Source organism: Octodon degus, unplaced genomic scaffold, assembly GCF_000260255.1.
Source record: "Octodon degus isolate 3935 unplaced genomic scaffold, OctDeg1.0 scaffold00021, whole genome shotgun sequence".
Classification (NCBI taxonomy): Eukaryota; Metazoa; Chordata; class Mammalia; order Rodentia; family Octodontidae; genus Octodon; species Octodon degus.
In genome coordinates, this window is record NW_004524597.1 from 16117613 (window position 1) to 16134938 (window position 17326).

The 17326-nt window shown below is 44.9% G+C and overlaps 1 protein-coding gene and 1 pseudogene across 2 annotated transcripts in view; one reads left to right on the top strand and one right to left on the bottom strand.

The window, feature by feature from the left end:
• Tfip11 (tuftelin interacting protein 11) overlaps nucleotides 1-9173 on the bottom strand; it is a 16672-nt gene extending 7499 nt beyond the window's left edge. The window contains exons 1-6 of one of the 2 annotated variants that reach the window (XM_004628023.2): nucleotides 9077-9173; nucleotides 7245-7458; nucleotides 4677-4830; nucleotides 4237-4393; nucleotides 2406-2533; nucleotides 966-1118 (exon numbers count right to left, since the gene is read on the bottom strand). In XM_004628023.2, the coding sequence (XP_004628080.1) occupies nucleotides 966-1118; nucleotides 2406-2533; nucleotides 4237-4393; nucleotides 4677-4830; nucleotides 7245-7456 (804 nt within the window). In that variant the 5' untranslated portion in view covers nucleotides 7457-7458; nucleotides 9077-9173. Of the gene's footprint in view, nucleotides 1-965; nucleotides 1119-2405; nucleotides 2534-4236; nucleotides 4394-4676; nucleotides 4831-7244; nucleotides 7465-9076 lie in introns of both variants that reach the window. The other variant, XM_023711540.1, reaches the window with a different exon arrangement.
• Nucleotides 9174-13522: 4349 nt separating this feature from the next.
• On the top strand, nucleotides 13523-14134 carry LOC101587259 (annotated as a pseudogene).
• Nucleotides 14135-17326: the final 3192 nt, after the last annotated feature.

Below are 17326 nucleotides of genomic sequence, written 5' to 3' on the forward strand. Positions count from 1 at the left end.
AAAACTAGGGGCAAGGGAGATGGCTCAGTGGAATAAGCGCTTCCCTGGCAAGTGCAAGGGCCTGAGTTCAATCCCCAGTTCCGCAAAAAAAAAAAGTCAAAAACTAAAACTAGAGGTTCCATTTGACCCAGCCATTCCTCTCCTGGGTATCTTCCTAAAACAATTAAAAGCATCACACCACAGGGATACATACACACCTGTACTCATAGCAGCCCAGTCTATGATAGCTAAATCTTGGAAACAGCCCAAATCCCTATCTACCAACGAATGACGATGTAGGTTTTTTACATAATGGAGTACTGCTCTGCCATAAAGAATGATAAACTTGAGAAATTTCTAGCTAAGTGGATGCACCTTGAGACCATACTCTTAAGTAAAATAAATAGACACACAAGTTCAAATACTGCATGTTTTCTCTAGTGTGAGAAACCAAAAGTGTAAATAAGGATCAAAATGTATAATAAATATTGGGAAATGGAAAGAAAATGTTCAAATGAGAAGGGAAATAAGGGTGAGGGAGGAGAACAGGAAAGTAGTGACAAAGAAAAAAGAATAGGAAAAAATGAAAACAAAGAGAGTTGAAGGGAGGAGAAGGAATGGGGAAAAATGCAGCAGCAAGATATGTATCTTTATTTATATCTAAAATGTACCAATAAAATTTTTTTAAAGGACAGAGGAGAAACAAAAGCACCTAATTAAAAGACCCATGCCAGGTGAAGTGCCGCATGCCTGTAATCCCAGCACTTGGGAAGCTGAGACACGATGATCAGTATAAGTTCAAAGCCAGCTTGAACTATAAAACTAGACCCTCTCTCTGAAACAAAAAAACAAAACAACAACAAAAAGAGTACTACTACTAATAAAACCCAGAGAAGCTTAGGAGACGCTAAGTGTCCACTCAGGTGGGACACTGCTTCTTTGTGTTTCTGAACAGAGCCTGGCCTGGGTAACCCAGGGCACCATACCTTGACCTGAGCAAGCTCCTTTTGGGGAGCCGTGAGCTTCTTGCTAATCCTGCCCTTGGCCTTCAACTCCTCCACTGTCTTGTATGAATACTTGGGCTTCTTCTTGCTTCCGCTGGGGTCTTTCCTCCACTGGCTCAGCTCCTTCTGAAATTCCTACAACAAAGGACTACAGTCATTACCAATAAGAAGTGCCACTTCTTGCAGCAGGTGGGGCCACAGAAGGCCTCAGTCACCAGCTGCTGCCCAAACCTACAGTAGGATCTTAGTGAAAAACTGCGTGCAAAACACTGAAGCCATCTAATGACACTCTTACAAATCATGAGGAACAGGCCCTAAGTCTCAAAACAAGATATTTTTACAGTGAGGTGTGCTAGACTTCATGGGGCGATGTAAAATAGAGGCAACTGGCATGTGCAGTCCAGCCCTCAGAAGTCTGTTTTGTGGCTGTCATTTTTTTTTTTTTTTTCTTCAAGGGTATAACCCCTGTACTTGTCTTTCCCAGGACTACCTGGACTTTTGGCTGCCCTGGGGAAATGAGACAATCAGGGGAAGCTGAGCCCACATAATCAAGTGGCAACAATCACTCAGCCGAACAGACTTACCCTGCTGATGGCTGTGCCTCGGTGGGTGCCTTCTCTCCATACTCCGTGCTGTCTGGCATCTGGTGCATCTCACTCCTTCCATTACACACCTGATGCCTGACACCCATTCACATCTAAGCCTGAGAACCCTTGACTCAGCTGTCAGCCCCAAATTACCAATTACCTCCTTCCTCATTAAAAGGAGATCACTGACAAGAACAGTAACATGTTTCTTTGCAGCATCCTGGCTTCGCTCATACGAACAAGAGAGGAATGCCTCAGTCAAGAGCTGCCTGGAATGTCACACACCACAGCCAACTGATGGCCCGCTGCAGCAGTGGGATGAAACCTGAGCACCTAGAATGGCTACCCAGGCCTTGCTGGAAGGCTGGCCCCTCTGGGAGCACAATGCTTTCCCTGGCTGTGCACTGCTCCCCCACCAGAACGGCATCCTGTAAGGTCTCTCTCACATTTAGCACATCTAACCCAGTGTCCTCTGGCCTCCTGACTCCATATTGCTAGCACATTCTCTACTAGGTGTGTAACATCATGCTAGGCTGATGTGGCTCATTCCCTAGAAGTTTCCCATCCTGTTTATTAGACATAGGTCAACCCTCTTCCCAACCTTATTTTCTTCTAGGCACTTCCTGGCTATTCCTAAGCACACTGTGGTCACTTGTGCACTATCTCCACCCAGCAGGCTCTCTGTTCATCCTTCAGAGCACATCTAGCCTCCAGATAAGCACCTAGCATACGGACCATGATCAGTAACCCCCCGAGGACACATAAGATGTATGAGTGCATGGACAGACAGCTCTCTCAATGGACTCCACCTGCCCAGCTCCCACCCTCTGGTCACCTCTTCAGCCTCCTCTTCTGAGTCCACCACGGGGAAGTCCTGGATGGACTGAGTGGTCCGCTCCGAGCCATAGGCCCCCACTGCTCCTTTTCCCTTCCTCTGTTTGGCTTCAATGGGGTTAATGATGCCTGGAAATTTTCAGCACAGAAAAAAAAAAAAAAAAAAGATTTGAGATCAGCTCAGCTTATGTATGTGAACAAGACACTCGAAGAAACATATTTCCTTGCTCCTTACAAAAAATACCAACCCATCCACCAAGGAGTGCTCTGTCCCACACTTAGAACCCCATCCACATCCCGTGTGCCTGAAACTTCTGGCTGCTAATGCAGCCTGGAACCCGAAGAGCAGACTGCCACTGCTACTTGGATTCACCATTAAAGGTGGATAAAGAGAAAATGGAATGATTCATTTAGAACTGAGACTCAGTCATTCTAAATTTTACACTTTACTTGGAAGCCTCTATTGCGGCAAGCACACTAATTTGAGCAGTATACTGATTCTGATGGAAGTAAAGCTGCCATTTAATATCAGAGACTCATCTATGTACTCAGCAATTCACACCACCTGTGTCTCACTTTTGTTCAGCATGTCCAGGCCCTGGACGTGTACAGTAGTCTTATAAAAGCATGTGCCGACAGGACCATAAGGCATCAAGGATGATGCCTCCTGCTAGCCCAGATTTTCCGGTCCTCCACCATACCCAGTACTGCTAAAATCTTGAATGAGATCCGCATGCACATTCTCCTAAGTCAGTGTTTCTACGCTCTTTCACATCTTTTTGGTAGCATTTCTACCATCTTTCATTTCTACCATCTTTCACATAAATTAACTTCTACCTGAAGTTAATTTTAACAGCTATTTGAAAACTAGAATGTGAATCACAGGAAATACTTCAAACTACATCCAATTCCCAATTCTGATCATTCCTAGGAAATAGCACACAAGAGGAAATATTCCTGCAAGAATCCAACTGTGTGGCTCTGGGATCGAGGAGACAAGCTTGTGTGTGAGGGGCTGGCTTGACGGGGCTGGGAGAGAGGAGGAGGAGACTGGGCTGCTGAGAGGGCGTGGAGAGGCCGGAGGCAGGAAAGCCTTGGCATACGCTACAGCCGCTAACCTTTAGCTGCTAAAAAAGGCACACAGAGCCTAGCATGAAGCTGCACACCTGCAATGCCAGCTCTCTTAGAGGCTGAATTCATGAGGCAACTCAGGGAAACTCTGCCTCAAAAAATAAAAAGGCCAGGGATGAAACTCTGTGGGAAGGCCCTGGGTTCAATGCACAATTTGAAAAAGAAAAAGAAAGAAAGAAAGAAAAAAGAAAACAAGCTACATAAAATGTTTTACAGAACATCCTGAAGGACAAATCACTCTGGAAAACCTAAACCCTTGAGCGTAGACCAGAAACTCAAAATGGCTTTAAGGCCCAGGCAAGCTCATGTAAATGAATAAAGTGGGCCAGAGTACAAGACAACACACAGTGGTGAAGTTGCTTCCAGGTGAAGGCATGTATGGGCCCAGGGGAGCGATGATTCAGCTACACTACTGCTAGCCAACACCTAGACTTCTACATAACTGATTGATTATTTTAGAAACACTGGCGGTCAGGTCAAACAAAGCCTGTGTTCAGCTATCTCCTGAGTATTTTAGACCCAAATGCTTTTTCTCCCACTCAAGCACTTTACTGAACCTAGTTTTTGGAAAGTAAGGCAGATGAGGACAACTGTCTGTGCTGACAAACCCAGCAGCAGAGCTCAAGACATCTGAAAGGGAAAAAAACAATAAAGGAAAGCAGCCCCCCTCAGCTGCCCTTCCCTTAGCCCCACATCCATACCTTGTGCGTTCTTCCCCAGGCCCCGCCCGGGCACATAGCCCATCTTCTGAAGAAGCTTCTGTCCAATCCCTTTTGTGTGCCTTTCCCAGCTGCCAAAGTCCATGAAAGACTTGGTACCCCCTGCAAAACCTTTCTGGCTTGGCTTAAAATTGCCACCCTGTAAAGAAGAAAAATAAGACTCAGCAAACTGAAAAAGAAAAATCTAAAAAAGCTTAGCCAACAAGAAAATGTCCTGACATGAAATACAATGAAAGATGTCAAAATGAACCAAAAAGCTACCTACCCGTGGGTGCATGTCAGGAAAGAGAACTGCACAGAAACACGCTGCCATGGGGAGAAACCTGCAGTACTGGCACCATGGAGCTGCTCCACTGCGAGGAGCGCTCAGGCCGCAGGGACCGAAGGGTATCACTTGGATGAGTATCCTGCTGTACACCTACCGTTTTTAACTTCTTAGGTCCAAAATCCTTGGGGAAGTCATCCTGCATAACGGGTTTCTCTTCATCATCAGAGTCTTCCAGTTCTGCCTCCTCAGCAGCCCCTTTCTTGAGCCCCGCACTAATGAAGTTGACAGGAGCAGAATAGTCCCGGGCCCTGCAGGCACAGATATACGTTAGGTATGTAAAGAACTTTTCTGCAGCCTTCTGTCCAATCGTAGGAAGCTGGCTCACCAGAATACTCTTTAAAGGGGACTTCATGGGATCCAATTTTAAAAAGAGACACATTTATTTATATATCAGAAAAGCAGAGACTTGGTTTCCTATAATCACAAATGACTTTTTTGGTGGTACTGAAGATTGAGCCCAGGGCTTTTACACTGAACTATATTATCCCCAGTCTGTTTTCATTTTCAGACAGTTGCTAAGCTGCCCAGGTAGGGGGTTCAAGCTTGTGATCCTCCTGCTTTGGCTTTTCAGAGTGCTGGGATTAGAGGTATGTGCCACTGCGCCCAGCTCTTTTTACATGTTATACCTTAAAACTCACTTGTTGTAGTTAGTGTTTCAAATAGAAAAAAGAGGAGCTGATGTGGTAGTAAACACCTGTGATCTCAGCACTTGAGAGACTGAGGTGGTAGGATCACCATGAGTTCGAGGCCAGTCTGGACTACATAGTGAATTCAAGATCAGCCTGAACTACCTGGCAAGACCCTGGCTCAAAAAACCAAAACAACAAAGGAGTACAAAGACATTCAGACTTCCCTGGTAAGTGCAAGGGCCTGAGTTCGATCCCTGGTTCCACCAAAAAAAAAAAAAAAAAAATTTAAAAGACATTCAAATGGATGAAAACCGTAAGCAAAATTTGTTGTAATATTATGCAAATGTAAAATATGCTAATATTTTATATTAACCAAATTGAGATAATCATACCAATTAAATTTATTTTAAAACTAAATTTATTTTAAAAACATCAACTCCATGAAACATACCAATTTAAATTCTGACCTCTGTAAGCACAACAATTACACTAAATGATTACCCTCAGTTCACTTTTGTATGAAACAAAAGCTGTGTGGTTAAGCACAGAAAACAATCCCAAGAAAAACGCTGGGATATTACAAAATAAAGTGATACTTTATAAAAACAACCAACCTATTAATTAAACATCCCTACAACACAAGAGAGTTCAGAGAACTTTTTCCTCCAAAATGCTCTATAACTTGGTGATTAAGAGCCTCAACTTGAGACAGAGGTCCAGGTCCCAACGCCAGCTCAGGGTCCACCTAGCTGTGTGACTTTGGGCCTCGATTTCTTAACTGCATAACGGGAATAATAATGACACCTTTCTCATTAGGTAAATGAGACCAAGCTGTGAGGTACCGAGGACAAGTTAGTAGCCAGTATACACTTGCTGTCCTCAGGGCCTTAAGATTATGCCCTTCTTAATTCAAGGAGAAGAAAGATTTGTACTAATAATGTTTGGACAGGATATCCTGTCTGCATCTTGTAATATGGATAACTACTAAGAAGATAATAATGTACAATGTATTAATTACTGAAACTGTCCTATTAATCAGTTTTGAAACTGTCTCATTGCTATTTGTTTCTCAATAAAAGAAAATTTTAAAAAATTATTGTAACTGTCCTACTAACCTGTTTTGAAATTGTCTCACTGCTATTTGCTTCTCAATAAAAATAATTTTTTAAAAAAAGATTATGCCCTTTTTGATCCCTGATCCACTTATGTTCTTTCTCCGCCAGCCTCCATTGTGAAAAAGCCAGTCAAGGCCACACCCTGGCTGAGCACATGGGTCAAGTAGAGCCCTGCACACACGTGATCCCACACTGGGGAAGAGACCTGAATCCTTAGCACCCCACCACCATTCTAACCCAGGCCACTCCCACCTCTGCTGGGATCACTGCCTCAGCTTCCTCTCAAGAGTTCTGTCTTCGTTGCTGCTGCAGGCTTTCCCTGTAAAGCTGTGGAGGGTCTTCTCAAACCCTAACTGGCTGCATATCACACCCTCTACCAGCAACCCTTCCTGAGCTACCTTCCCCTCTTGGCTGCAGCCTGCACACCCCTGTACCCTTGTAGATACCCTGCTGCCTTGCATCAAAGGCCTCTGCATGTTCTTACCACTCTGACCACTTTAGTCTGCTTTGATTTTCATCTCAGCTAAGGGTCCCTTCTGCAGAGAAATCTCCCCTGACCCCTGACCTCACAGAACAGACCAAATGCACTTTTAGACATGTGTGCCATCCCTCTTATCATGTACTACAGCTACAAAGTCAGATCCTCTGAGCTATTAAATGACACTAGTCTCCATCCACAAGCATATCAGCTCCAGGGAAGCAAGGATTGGGTCTACAGCACAAGGCCTAGTACATAGTCATCCCTCAGTAAATACAGTGTGATGATCAAATTGGTGAAAGAACAGCATGTCAGCCTGAAGAAAAAAACTGGCCCTAGCTGATGTTGGAGCTAAGGAACTCGATAAGGCAAGGAAAGAACTATTTTTGAGTCTCCCCCATCCCCTAAAGCAACAGCGATCAGCCCCACGGCAGCCATACCGTTTGCCTCCAAAGCTGGGCCTCTCCTCATCTGAGTCATGCTCTGCCCACACCCCGTAAGTGGCTTCTTCTTTGGTTTGCCAGTGGCGCTGCCGGTTGGGGTTGAACTCGTTCTGCAGATCCCAGTCAGTGATCTCAAAGTTCTCCCGCTCATCATCATCATCGTCCACCACGCGGCCTTCCCCGTCCCGGTAGAGGTGGGATAATGACATGGCTGTCACTGAAGAGACACAAAGAGTACACTGTGTTATAAGCCCCAGGGCAGCAACAGGAGGAGTCCTTCAAAGTCTGGCTGCCTTCAGCACTTCTCCAAATTCAAATCCCATTAAAATCACTGTTACCATTCCACAAAGCAAAACAACAGTTCAGAAAGCTGTCAACACCAACACAGATAAAAGATGTGTTACCACTATTTATATGCCCCTTAAAATGTGCAATTGGTGGGCCTAAGCAAAGTCTACCACATCACACACACACACATACCCAATACATAGAAAAATAACCAAGTAGGATAATCTATACTTTATTGCCTCAGAAAGTGGGTGAACATCATCTCAGACCCCATATTTTAATGTTTGAGGGTTTTGGGGTTTTTTTGTTTTGAGAAAAAAATTATATCTGCCCCTTTGGTGGTCCCAGAAAAGTTTCAGAAAATATTTTCTAAAATACACCACTTTTTAAAACTCAGTGGTTCTTTAGCATATCTAGTTTTTTCTCAAAAAAACAAATCTTTGTATGAGCTGAAAGTTTACAGTAATTAATACTTTTTTAAAACACTTACACCTCTCTGGTTTGGAATTAATCCACCTCCTCACAACTAGAGGATGGGACTAGGCTGTCTCCTTTTTATTATTACTTAATTAAAAAATCTTTTACTTATTTGGTACAGGGTGTCACTACGCAGCACAGACTCGTAGTGATCCTCCTGTCTCTTCACCGCTGAAACTACAGGTGTGCACCAGCACACTCGGTTTTGGCGGCACAGGGCCGACAAGGCACGCAGTACTGGGGATAGAACCTGGATCTTGTGCTTGCCACGCAGGCGCTTAGGCCGCCGAGCTATCTCCCCAGTGCTAGGCTGTCTCCTTACATTGATCAGCGACTAAACCAAGCTTAGAATGCTTGTGAGAGTATCAAACCAGGCACGGCAAAATCACAGGCTGGAGTAATATCCCAGCTACAACAGATACTCAGTAAAACTGTATCAAATGCACACGGAGGGCCTGGCGTGGCGCATTTCCAAATAGCACCCTTCTGCTCTAATCCTGCTGCAAGCAGCCTGTGGGCATCATCCAACTCCGGCCAGCCGCAAGGATGTTCTCCCCAGCCCTCTCATGGAGCAGCGGTTGGAGGCACCTGGTTTCACCCTCATCCAGGAGTGCACAGGTAGGAAATGTTCTCAGAGCAGGTAGGGAGACCTCGTGCGCTGCCTCCTTGGGCACAGACATGGTAAAAATCCATGTGAACCGTCGTGAATTGTAGCCCGCATAGCAGATGCTCAACACAAGAGACTGCTACGAGACGAGCACTAACATTTCCATACTTCGGATTAAAAAATATATATATACCGAAAGCCAAGATAAAGAAGTACCACGCCAGGACCTACAAGGCAGAAGAGGCTCGAAACCACTAGTGCTTGAAGTAGGGACTCGGGCTTCACCCGGCCTTCATCTGCACTGCCAGGCAGACTGGGGTGCCTAACGGCCCAGGCAAGGACTCCCCGATCACCCCGAGCGGCGCCCTGCCTTTCCTTGCCGGCAGAGCTGTCTGCGAAATGGAATCCGCACCGACCAACTCCCGCAGACACGCGTCGTGCCCGACCTTCCACTCACCCGCCCTGCTCACGCTTCCACAGGCTCCAGGCTACCAGCAGCAGGACTCCACACGTCTCAGGCGAAGACCTCCACGGCGACCCGCCAGGATCCGGAAGTTCCCCACACTGGCGCGCCGGAAGTGACGCGCCGGCAGCGGAAACGGCGTTGGTTGCCACGGCAACCCCAACCCGCCGGAGCGGGTTTATTCTAGAGCGCACTGTGAGCTTCTAAGGCAGCTCGTAGCTGGCAAGTAACCCTATGGACTTCCGTGCCGCACCTGTTTTGTGCTGCAGCGCACATCCTGTGATGACTATTAAGGAAGTTCTTGAGGCACCTCAGCCTCTTTGCGAAGCTGAGATGCTAAGATGGTTGTAAGGGGTAGCTGCAAGAACGGGAAGCCTGACTTGTGGCGTTCGACTGAGAGTGTCCAGGGTCTCTGGCTCTCAGCAAGTTCACTGGCGTGCGAGCGGAGTTGCTTTGTGCGGGGGATGCCAGGAGACTGAAGTACAGAGTGGGAAAGCTCTAGATCTCCAAGTGTTCTCTCCAAGAAACATTTTCCCTGTGTTCCTTTCCAACGATTATGTGAATAAATTCATCTACTGATGTAATTAAAATGTGCTGAGTGCCTCGATAGTAGGCCTGAAGGGTCAAATGAAAAACGTAAGGACTAGCCCTCCCTCGGAAGCCTTCAATGGCCCTGGGGCTCTCTGAAGAAATTAAGAGCAGACTGGCGCTAGAGTTGTGATCTTCACTCTGCCATGGATGAGTTGAGGATGTGGAGCAAGGCCTTACATCTTTCCAAGTCTGTTTTCTGTAAAATGGCAGGGGGCACAATATGATGAGACTTGTGGGCAACAAAGGTAGTAGACGGCACATAGGTGCTTAGGATGTGTTGGTCATTTTTGCTTTCTTTTCCTCTCTGTTTTTCTTTGTCCTACATGTGATGAAAAAAAATCCAAGAGGTACTTGTGTACAAAGTTCTGGATTTGGACTATTCCCTCCCATAGTTGTTAGGAATTAAATGCGTGCAAAGCCAGTTAAACATTGGGTTTTTAGGAATAGGAAGTGTGACTTGATCTCTATAGTCTCAATGATATGTGGAGTACTCAGGAAAGAAACTAGAGCCGGGGGTTTTAGCAAAACAGAAATCCAAGGCCAGGATAGAAAATCTAGTAGATAACAAGGTCTGCCAGGGAGCAGAGTGAAGAAAACAAAAGAAAAAGATAGTGCTTTGGGCCTGGGCCTGAAACTATATGTTTATATTTATAGACCAGAGGCAAAAAATACAGTACAGGGAAGCTTAGCTGTTCTGGCATTATGCTCACAGTTTACCAGACTTTTATCAAGCTGCAGTTAATTTGATCACAGCGGACTAGTGCTAGTGGATTTGCAGCACCAAATGCACCCCACCATGTGGCTTTTGTAGAAGGGAACTTGGCAGTGCAGTGATTAGGAATGCAGGCTCTAGGGCTGGCAAGATAGCTCAGCAGACTAAGCGCATGCTTAGGCAAGCTCAGGGGCCAGGGTTTGGTCCCTGGTGCTGAGCAGGTGACCGAGTCCAGATATGGTGGTACATGCCTGTAAGCCTAGTGCTAGGGAGGCTAGAAATAGGATCACTGCAAATCTGAGCTGTATAGTGAGACCCTGCACAAAATACAAACAAAGCAAAACTAAAAGAGTGGTGCAAGCTCTGATCAAGTGGGCAACATACGAATTGTCAGGAAGAGGACAAAGGAAAGACATATGCAACTTGATAGGACGCCCTGAGAAGATCACTGCATCACTCCTATGCTCTTCCTGCCAAACATGCATACTCAGAGACTAATCAGGAAGATATATCAAGCACAACTAAATAAAGGCACATTCTACTGGACAACCAGCTTGTAATCTTAAAAAGTGTCAAGGTCATGAGCATCAAAGGAAGGCCTACAACTATTCTGGACTACATAACAACTGTGTGGTAATGCATGGTTCTACCGTGGATCTTTTTGCAATAAAGACAACTTCTGGAGCCAGGCACAGTAGTGCAAGCCGTTAATCCCAACTGCTCAAAAGGTAGAGCCAGGAGGATTGTAATTTGAAGGTCACCTAGGCAATGGAACAAAACCCTGTCTCAAAGTAATACTTTGAAGAGCTGGGGGATGTAGAGCACTGCAATAGCACCTGCTTAACTTACACAAGGGCTTAGGTTCAACATCCCAGTACCAAAAAATAAATAAATAAACAAGGAAATTATCAGGACAGGTGGAAAAAATGCAAATGGGGCCTGGGAACCCATGATAGTGATGTGTCTGGGCTGATTTCTTGATTTTAGTGGTTGGTTGTTAGGTACAACATAGACTGTGCTTGTCTGTTGGAAATACCAAGGTATTTGGAGGTGGTAGGGCTTCAAACAGGCAACTTAATCTCACATGATTAAAGGATACATGTTTTTCCATTATAAATTCTTTGTGTTTTTTAAGTGAATGCTCTGGAATGAAAATTTCAAGGATTGGAATCTTATTTTGATGCCCCTAGATGTTCAATCTAGGACAGGTTGCTTCACCGTATCTCAGGTAAAATGGGGATAATGACAAGACTGCTCTAAAAGAGTTGTTTTCAAAACACCCCACAGTATACACACAAAACAGTGACAATTAATGCATGGAAAGCTCTTGGTATGGTAAGAAGTTAGTAAAAGGTTTTGGCAATTTTCATTTAAAAACTCAACATCATACCACTCTGCAAGAGTGTCTCAGCCTGAGATCAGTGGGTTCAGTGTTTTGTAAAACTGTTCATCTTACCTGATCACTGGGTTTTCTAAGTTCATTGCCCAGCCTTTGGAAAAACAAGGAGAAAAAGAAACCAAAAGTCTACATTCAGGGACTCATATCCATCCTGATCTTCCATCACTTCTCAGAAAATCTCTTGCCTCGGGGACATACAGGCTCATGTGTAGATTCCCGATGAGGCCTATAGACATATGGCCTCTACACGAGGGGTTGCCAAGCAAGGAGACTCTAGCAAGAGACTGGTGGGGCCTCTGACACTCATTGTTTCTTATCTGTCCTTTCAGAGAAGGAATAAAGGGAAGGGCCAGGTCCATCTAGTGAGGTTAAGGGCAGAGTCAAGTCTGGAAACCAGGACTCGAGAGTAGGTTGGTGTTCTCTTTGCAACAGCATGTGTGGGGTCCCACGTCATGACTATCTACCTGGGTGAGCTAAAACAGAGCAGCTTTCAGATTTCCAGAGTTACATAGTCAAAACCTTCTGTATTCTTCATCTCTAGTCCTTCAGCCTCCTAAGATGGTTTCCCTTACCAGCCCACACTGTCCACGTTCCTAACCACTGCCTTAGGAAGCCTATGGCATGAAGCATGTTCCACATTTCCTCTAAAGATTTAGGGGAGAAAAGGGTGACCTTTGGTCAGTTTCAACTTTAAATAAGTTGGTGCCATAGAAACAATCCTTAAAGTGGCATTTCTAAGCTGATACATTTAATGTCTATCACATGTACTTTTTCTAGGACAGTGACATTATGCAGTGGCACATGGCTCATTCTTATTTTGAATTTTGTTATAAAAATATATATGGTGTCCTAAACTTGGCAGAATTAAAAATCCAGATCAGCTGGGATTAACAAATTTGATTCCATTCTAAATGTTTCTTACAGATGGTTTCTACTTTATCTGTTAAGAACTTGTGAAGACTCTGTCCTTATATAGAAAGCTGGATATGAGCTTGCACAGACTTTGGGAGCTACATCTGCCTTTATTCATTCATTAACTTGATAACAAATACTGAATAAGTACCTACACATTATCTATTGTGATATAAAATGAGCCCCAAACTTAACATCTTAAAACAGCAATAAATGTCTTCCACAACTTCTTAGGATAACAACTGGAGAGAGGCCTTGCTTGGGTAGTGTGAACTGAGGCTTTACATGCTACTGCAATCATCTGGAGGCCTGCCCATCAGTTCAATTGTTTAAGTGCCTGCTTAAACAAAGCAGTCAGGCTCAGGAGGCTGTGGCTCGATCCCCAGATCCTCAAGCCAAAACAGACCTGCCCTGAAGGCATCATGAGGTGGTCAAAAAAACAAAAACAAAAACAATAATAATCCTGCAGTCATCTGGAGGTCTGACCAGGGCTGGATGGTCGACTTCCAAGGTGTCTGAGTGCCAAGCTGGTGCTAGCCAGTGGCAGGCCTTTCTTTCCTCCATGTGACCCTCCTGTGAACATAGGGCCACTCAGAATCCTGATGATGCAGGGACTGGCTTCCTTTGGAAGAGGGGACCCAAGAGCAACAAGGAAGAAATCACAAGGCCATTTACAACCAAGTCTCAGAATCATACGATGTCACTTCTGGAATGTCTTCTTGGATACAGCTTGCCTGCCAAATTTAGCAAAGAAAAACCTAGGATGCCCAATTAAGTGAGGATTTTAGGTAAAATGAGCAATATTATAAAATTACTCATCCTTGTATATGACATTCAAATCAAATAGAGCCAACATGTAACATGGTACTCTTCCCTATCAAGTGTGGGAAGAAGCAGTAGGACTTTCAGGGGGCCCTAGAGTCTGCGCTAGCAGCCATGCCGTCTAAGGGTCCACTGCAGACCACACAAGTCTTCAGTCGCAAGAAGACAGCCACAGGGGTGGTACACTGCAAGCGAGGCAATGGTCTCATCAAGGTGAATGGGCACCCCCTGCAGAAGATCGAGCTGTGCACACTGCAATATAAGTCACTGGAGCCTGTTCTGCTTCTGGCTGGGCAAGGAGCAGTTTGCTAGTGTTGACATCCGTGTCCATGTGAAGGGTGGTGGTCATTTTGCCCAGATTTATGCTATCTGTCAATCCATCTCCAAAGCCCTGGTGGCCTATTACCAGAAAGATATTGATGAGGCTTCCAAGAAAGAGATCAAAGATATTCTCATCCAGTACAACCGGACCCTGTTGGTGGCTGACCCCCATCGCTGTGAATCCAAAAAGTTTGGAGGCCCTGCTGCCCATGCTCGTTACCAGAAATCCTACCGATAAGCTCACCATAAGAATCACCATTCACCTTTGTAATAAACATGGGATTTTGAGGTTGCAAAAAAAAAAAAATAGGACTTCCAATACTAAGGAAGTCATGGGTAGTGGGAGGCCAGATTCACTGGGGACATCTTGGGAGCTTACCCTTGGAGCACCTGCACTCCCTTCAGCATGCAGACTTCTTTCTACCTAATAAATATTTCTGGCTTTTCTCTGACATGTCATATAATTCTTTCTTTGATGGCAATCAGTGAATCCACACCTACTCTGTGAGTGGGGTAAGTTGAGGTTCCATCTCTTTGGGGGAACCTCTGCAGGCCCTGTTCAGTGATGTGGCCAGCCCAGCCACTAGAGATAAGTGAAGAACCCCCTGGATGATAGAAGTCCTGGCCTACATCTGTATAGAAAACTATCTACCTCACTCTAGTTCACCTACAGAACTTAGAAACTTGACAGGATAAGGGGCTCAGTCACTCAGCTATGGGCTGATTGGTTAAGCAGAAAGGAGTGGAGCACAGGCCCAAAACAGAATATCCTCTGCTGCCCAATCAGTGGTGATTGTGAACTTCCTGTGATAATAATTTTCTCAACTATCCATCTCTCACCTTGGGGGGGCAGTAATTACCCTTTGGATAGACTTAAGGAAGAGACTTTAAAAATGGAAATCTGGTAAGAACTTTGGAGGAATTGATGCCTCAGGCAGGGTGGCAGCTGGTAACCAAAATGTAGCTCTGTATGTTTGGCAGGCACATGGGCAGTGGAGGTCTGTAGCCACCAGCCCTGACTCTAGCCAGCCAGCAGGCTAAAGGTACTTCCTGATGAGAGGACATGGATAGCCTGTCACAATCCAATCCCTTCCTTCAGAACAGTGCTAGCCACAGTCATTCTTACCATCTATGAAGCCTCCATCACAGGAACTCTAAGTCTTCAAGATTTAGTCAACTGGATATATGATCTGCATAGCTCACCGATTTCCAAACCATTTTATGAGATCATGCAGTTCTTTTCTTCTCCATTTATCCCTGTTTTACAAGAAGAAAAACTGAAGTTAGAAAAGTGGGTTCATTTGCCCAGCGCTGTGAGTGAGTCACAGGGTTACCCAGTATGTGACACTTGCTTTCTCTGACTCCAAAGCTAATTACGTATAATAACAGCACCCAAGTGAAAGACAGTGTCTTAGTTACTCTTCCCTCGTGGCTGGGACAAATATCCAATACTCAAAATGAGGGAAGAAAAGGTTTACTTAGCTCACAGTTACTGGAAGTTTCAAGATAATGGAGAGGCTGGGGCACTGCAGTGTCCAGGACGACCCTCTCCACATCTCTGAGCAAGCAAAGGCTAGCCAGTTTAATGGTTCGTGCCCCTCTGGCCCCGCCCCTCAAGCTCCGCCCTGGTCATCTGGCCCCACCCCTCAAGCCACTCGCTGCTCCTCCCGCTGTGTCTGCCCCATGACCTACATGAGGCTTTGTGGGGACAACTAGACACAAACCATAACAGATAGGGTACAATATTTTCATATGTAGGGAACCATTGGTCTCAGTTGGATCAGTTCTTTTCCAGGGAGAAACAGCAGCAAGAATGAGAAAAAAAGATAGACAAGAAGACAAAAGCTGGGCTAGGTGGTCTTAGGTGAGACAAACACAACCCCACAAGAAAACCAACTTTTATTTATACCTTTGCAAAGTTAATAACATGGGACACAAGGTTGCCTAGCGACTAATAGCTGACCTTAACCAGACAGGATGCTTATCTCAGAAATGAGGTAGTTTGTTTGCTTTAGGCACTGAAGCCTAGTCCCGCCTACACACCTTTGATCAATTTCCTAGCTTCTGTGGCTCCCAACGTTCATGTATGGCAATTTAAAGAAATGGAAGAGAGGATGCATGGTGCCCAAGCCTGACCACAGGTGGGCCAAGGCACAAGCGATGGTCAACTCGCTGCCCCAAAGCATCCCCAAGGAAGGCTCTGGCTTCACAGAGTGATCAAGCTAGTAAGTATGGTCACTCCTCAGCAACACTACTACTCATTGTAGGGAGACACGCTCAGAGTGTTGCCCAGAAGGCATGCCCCGTAATAGCCACCGGAGCTTCACTGGTGGTGGGGAAACTAGAAAAGAACTAAGGGTGTAGAAACAGTGGGTTGTTCTGAAAAGATTGTGTGATCCAGAATACAGGGTGGTGGTTGCTTGCACAACCTGTGTTCACAGTGCAATTGCTAAAGTACATTTTAGAGTAACCTCTCAGAGTGGTATATTTTATGAATCCATCTGTCATGTAATATATGTCATATATAGTATTTATTTATTTATATTTTTATATATAATTTCCCCCTCCCTGGGGAGGCACACCTAGGGTCTCACACATGCTAGGTCAGAACTCTACCACTAAGTCACATCCTCAGCATAAGATCGTATTTAAACAGAAATAGTTATCTCTTTGTGTTGATGAAGGAATTGGTTCCAGGATCCTCCTGGATACCAAAACCAGCAGATGTTCAAGCCTCTCATATATAAAATGGTGTAGTATTTGCTTAGAACATCACATATCCTCCTGGGTTTTTAAAATAATCTCTAAATGACTTGAAATACCTGATACCATGGAAATTCTACATAGACAGTTGTTACACTGGATTATTCAGAGACTGTGAAATGGCAAGAAAAAATTCCACATGCTTAATCGAGATGTAGTTTTTTCAGAGATTTTTTTAAAATCATCACTGTTGAATCTGCAAATGTAGGAGCCATGGAAGTGCCAGGCTCCATGAAGGGTCTTTTCATGTGTGGCCATTTTAGGAAAAGTCTGGAAGTCTGAAAGTGGCAGGGGATGAAGGAAATGCTGAGAGGACAAACAAAAGGGATGCCCACATTCCTACTACAAATTCTTCTGAGTGCTTAATATTTGATCACGTATTCATGTAGTATTCTTAATCAAAACTCTGCAGATGGAATCAACAAAGAGGAAATACTTTTTCTCACCACTGCATGGGAGAGAAACAGATTCTGTTTCTTTCTCCCTACAGACTTCTTGTTTTTCATATGAATATCCACTGTCTTCATGCAAGGGCTTCATACAAAAGTTGTAAACTCCTCCTAGAACCAGTTATAAACCTGGAGGGTAGGATCATGGGACACACAATGGTCAGCAGGTTCTGACAGGAAGCAGGCATCTCACCTGGTGAATGGAGCAGAAGAAGGACAAGCTGAGTGAGTGAACAGAATCTGTCTCACACTCCCTCCTACTGCAGTCTCACCCC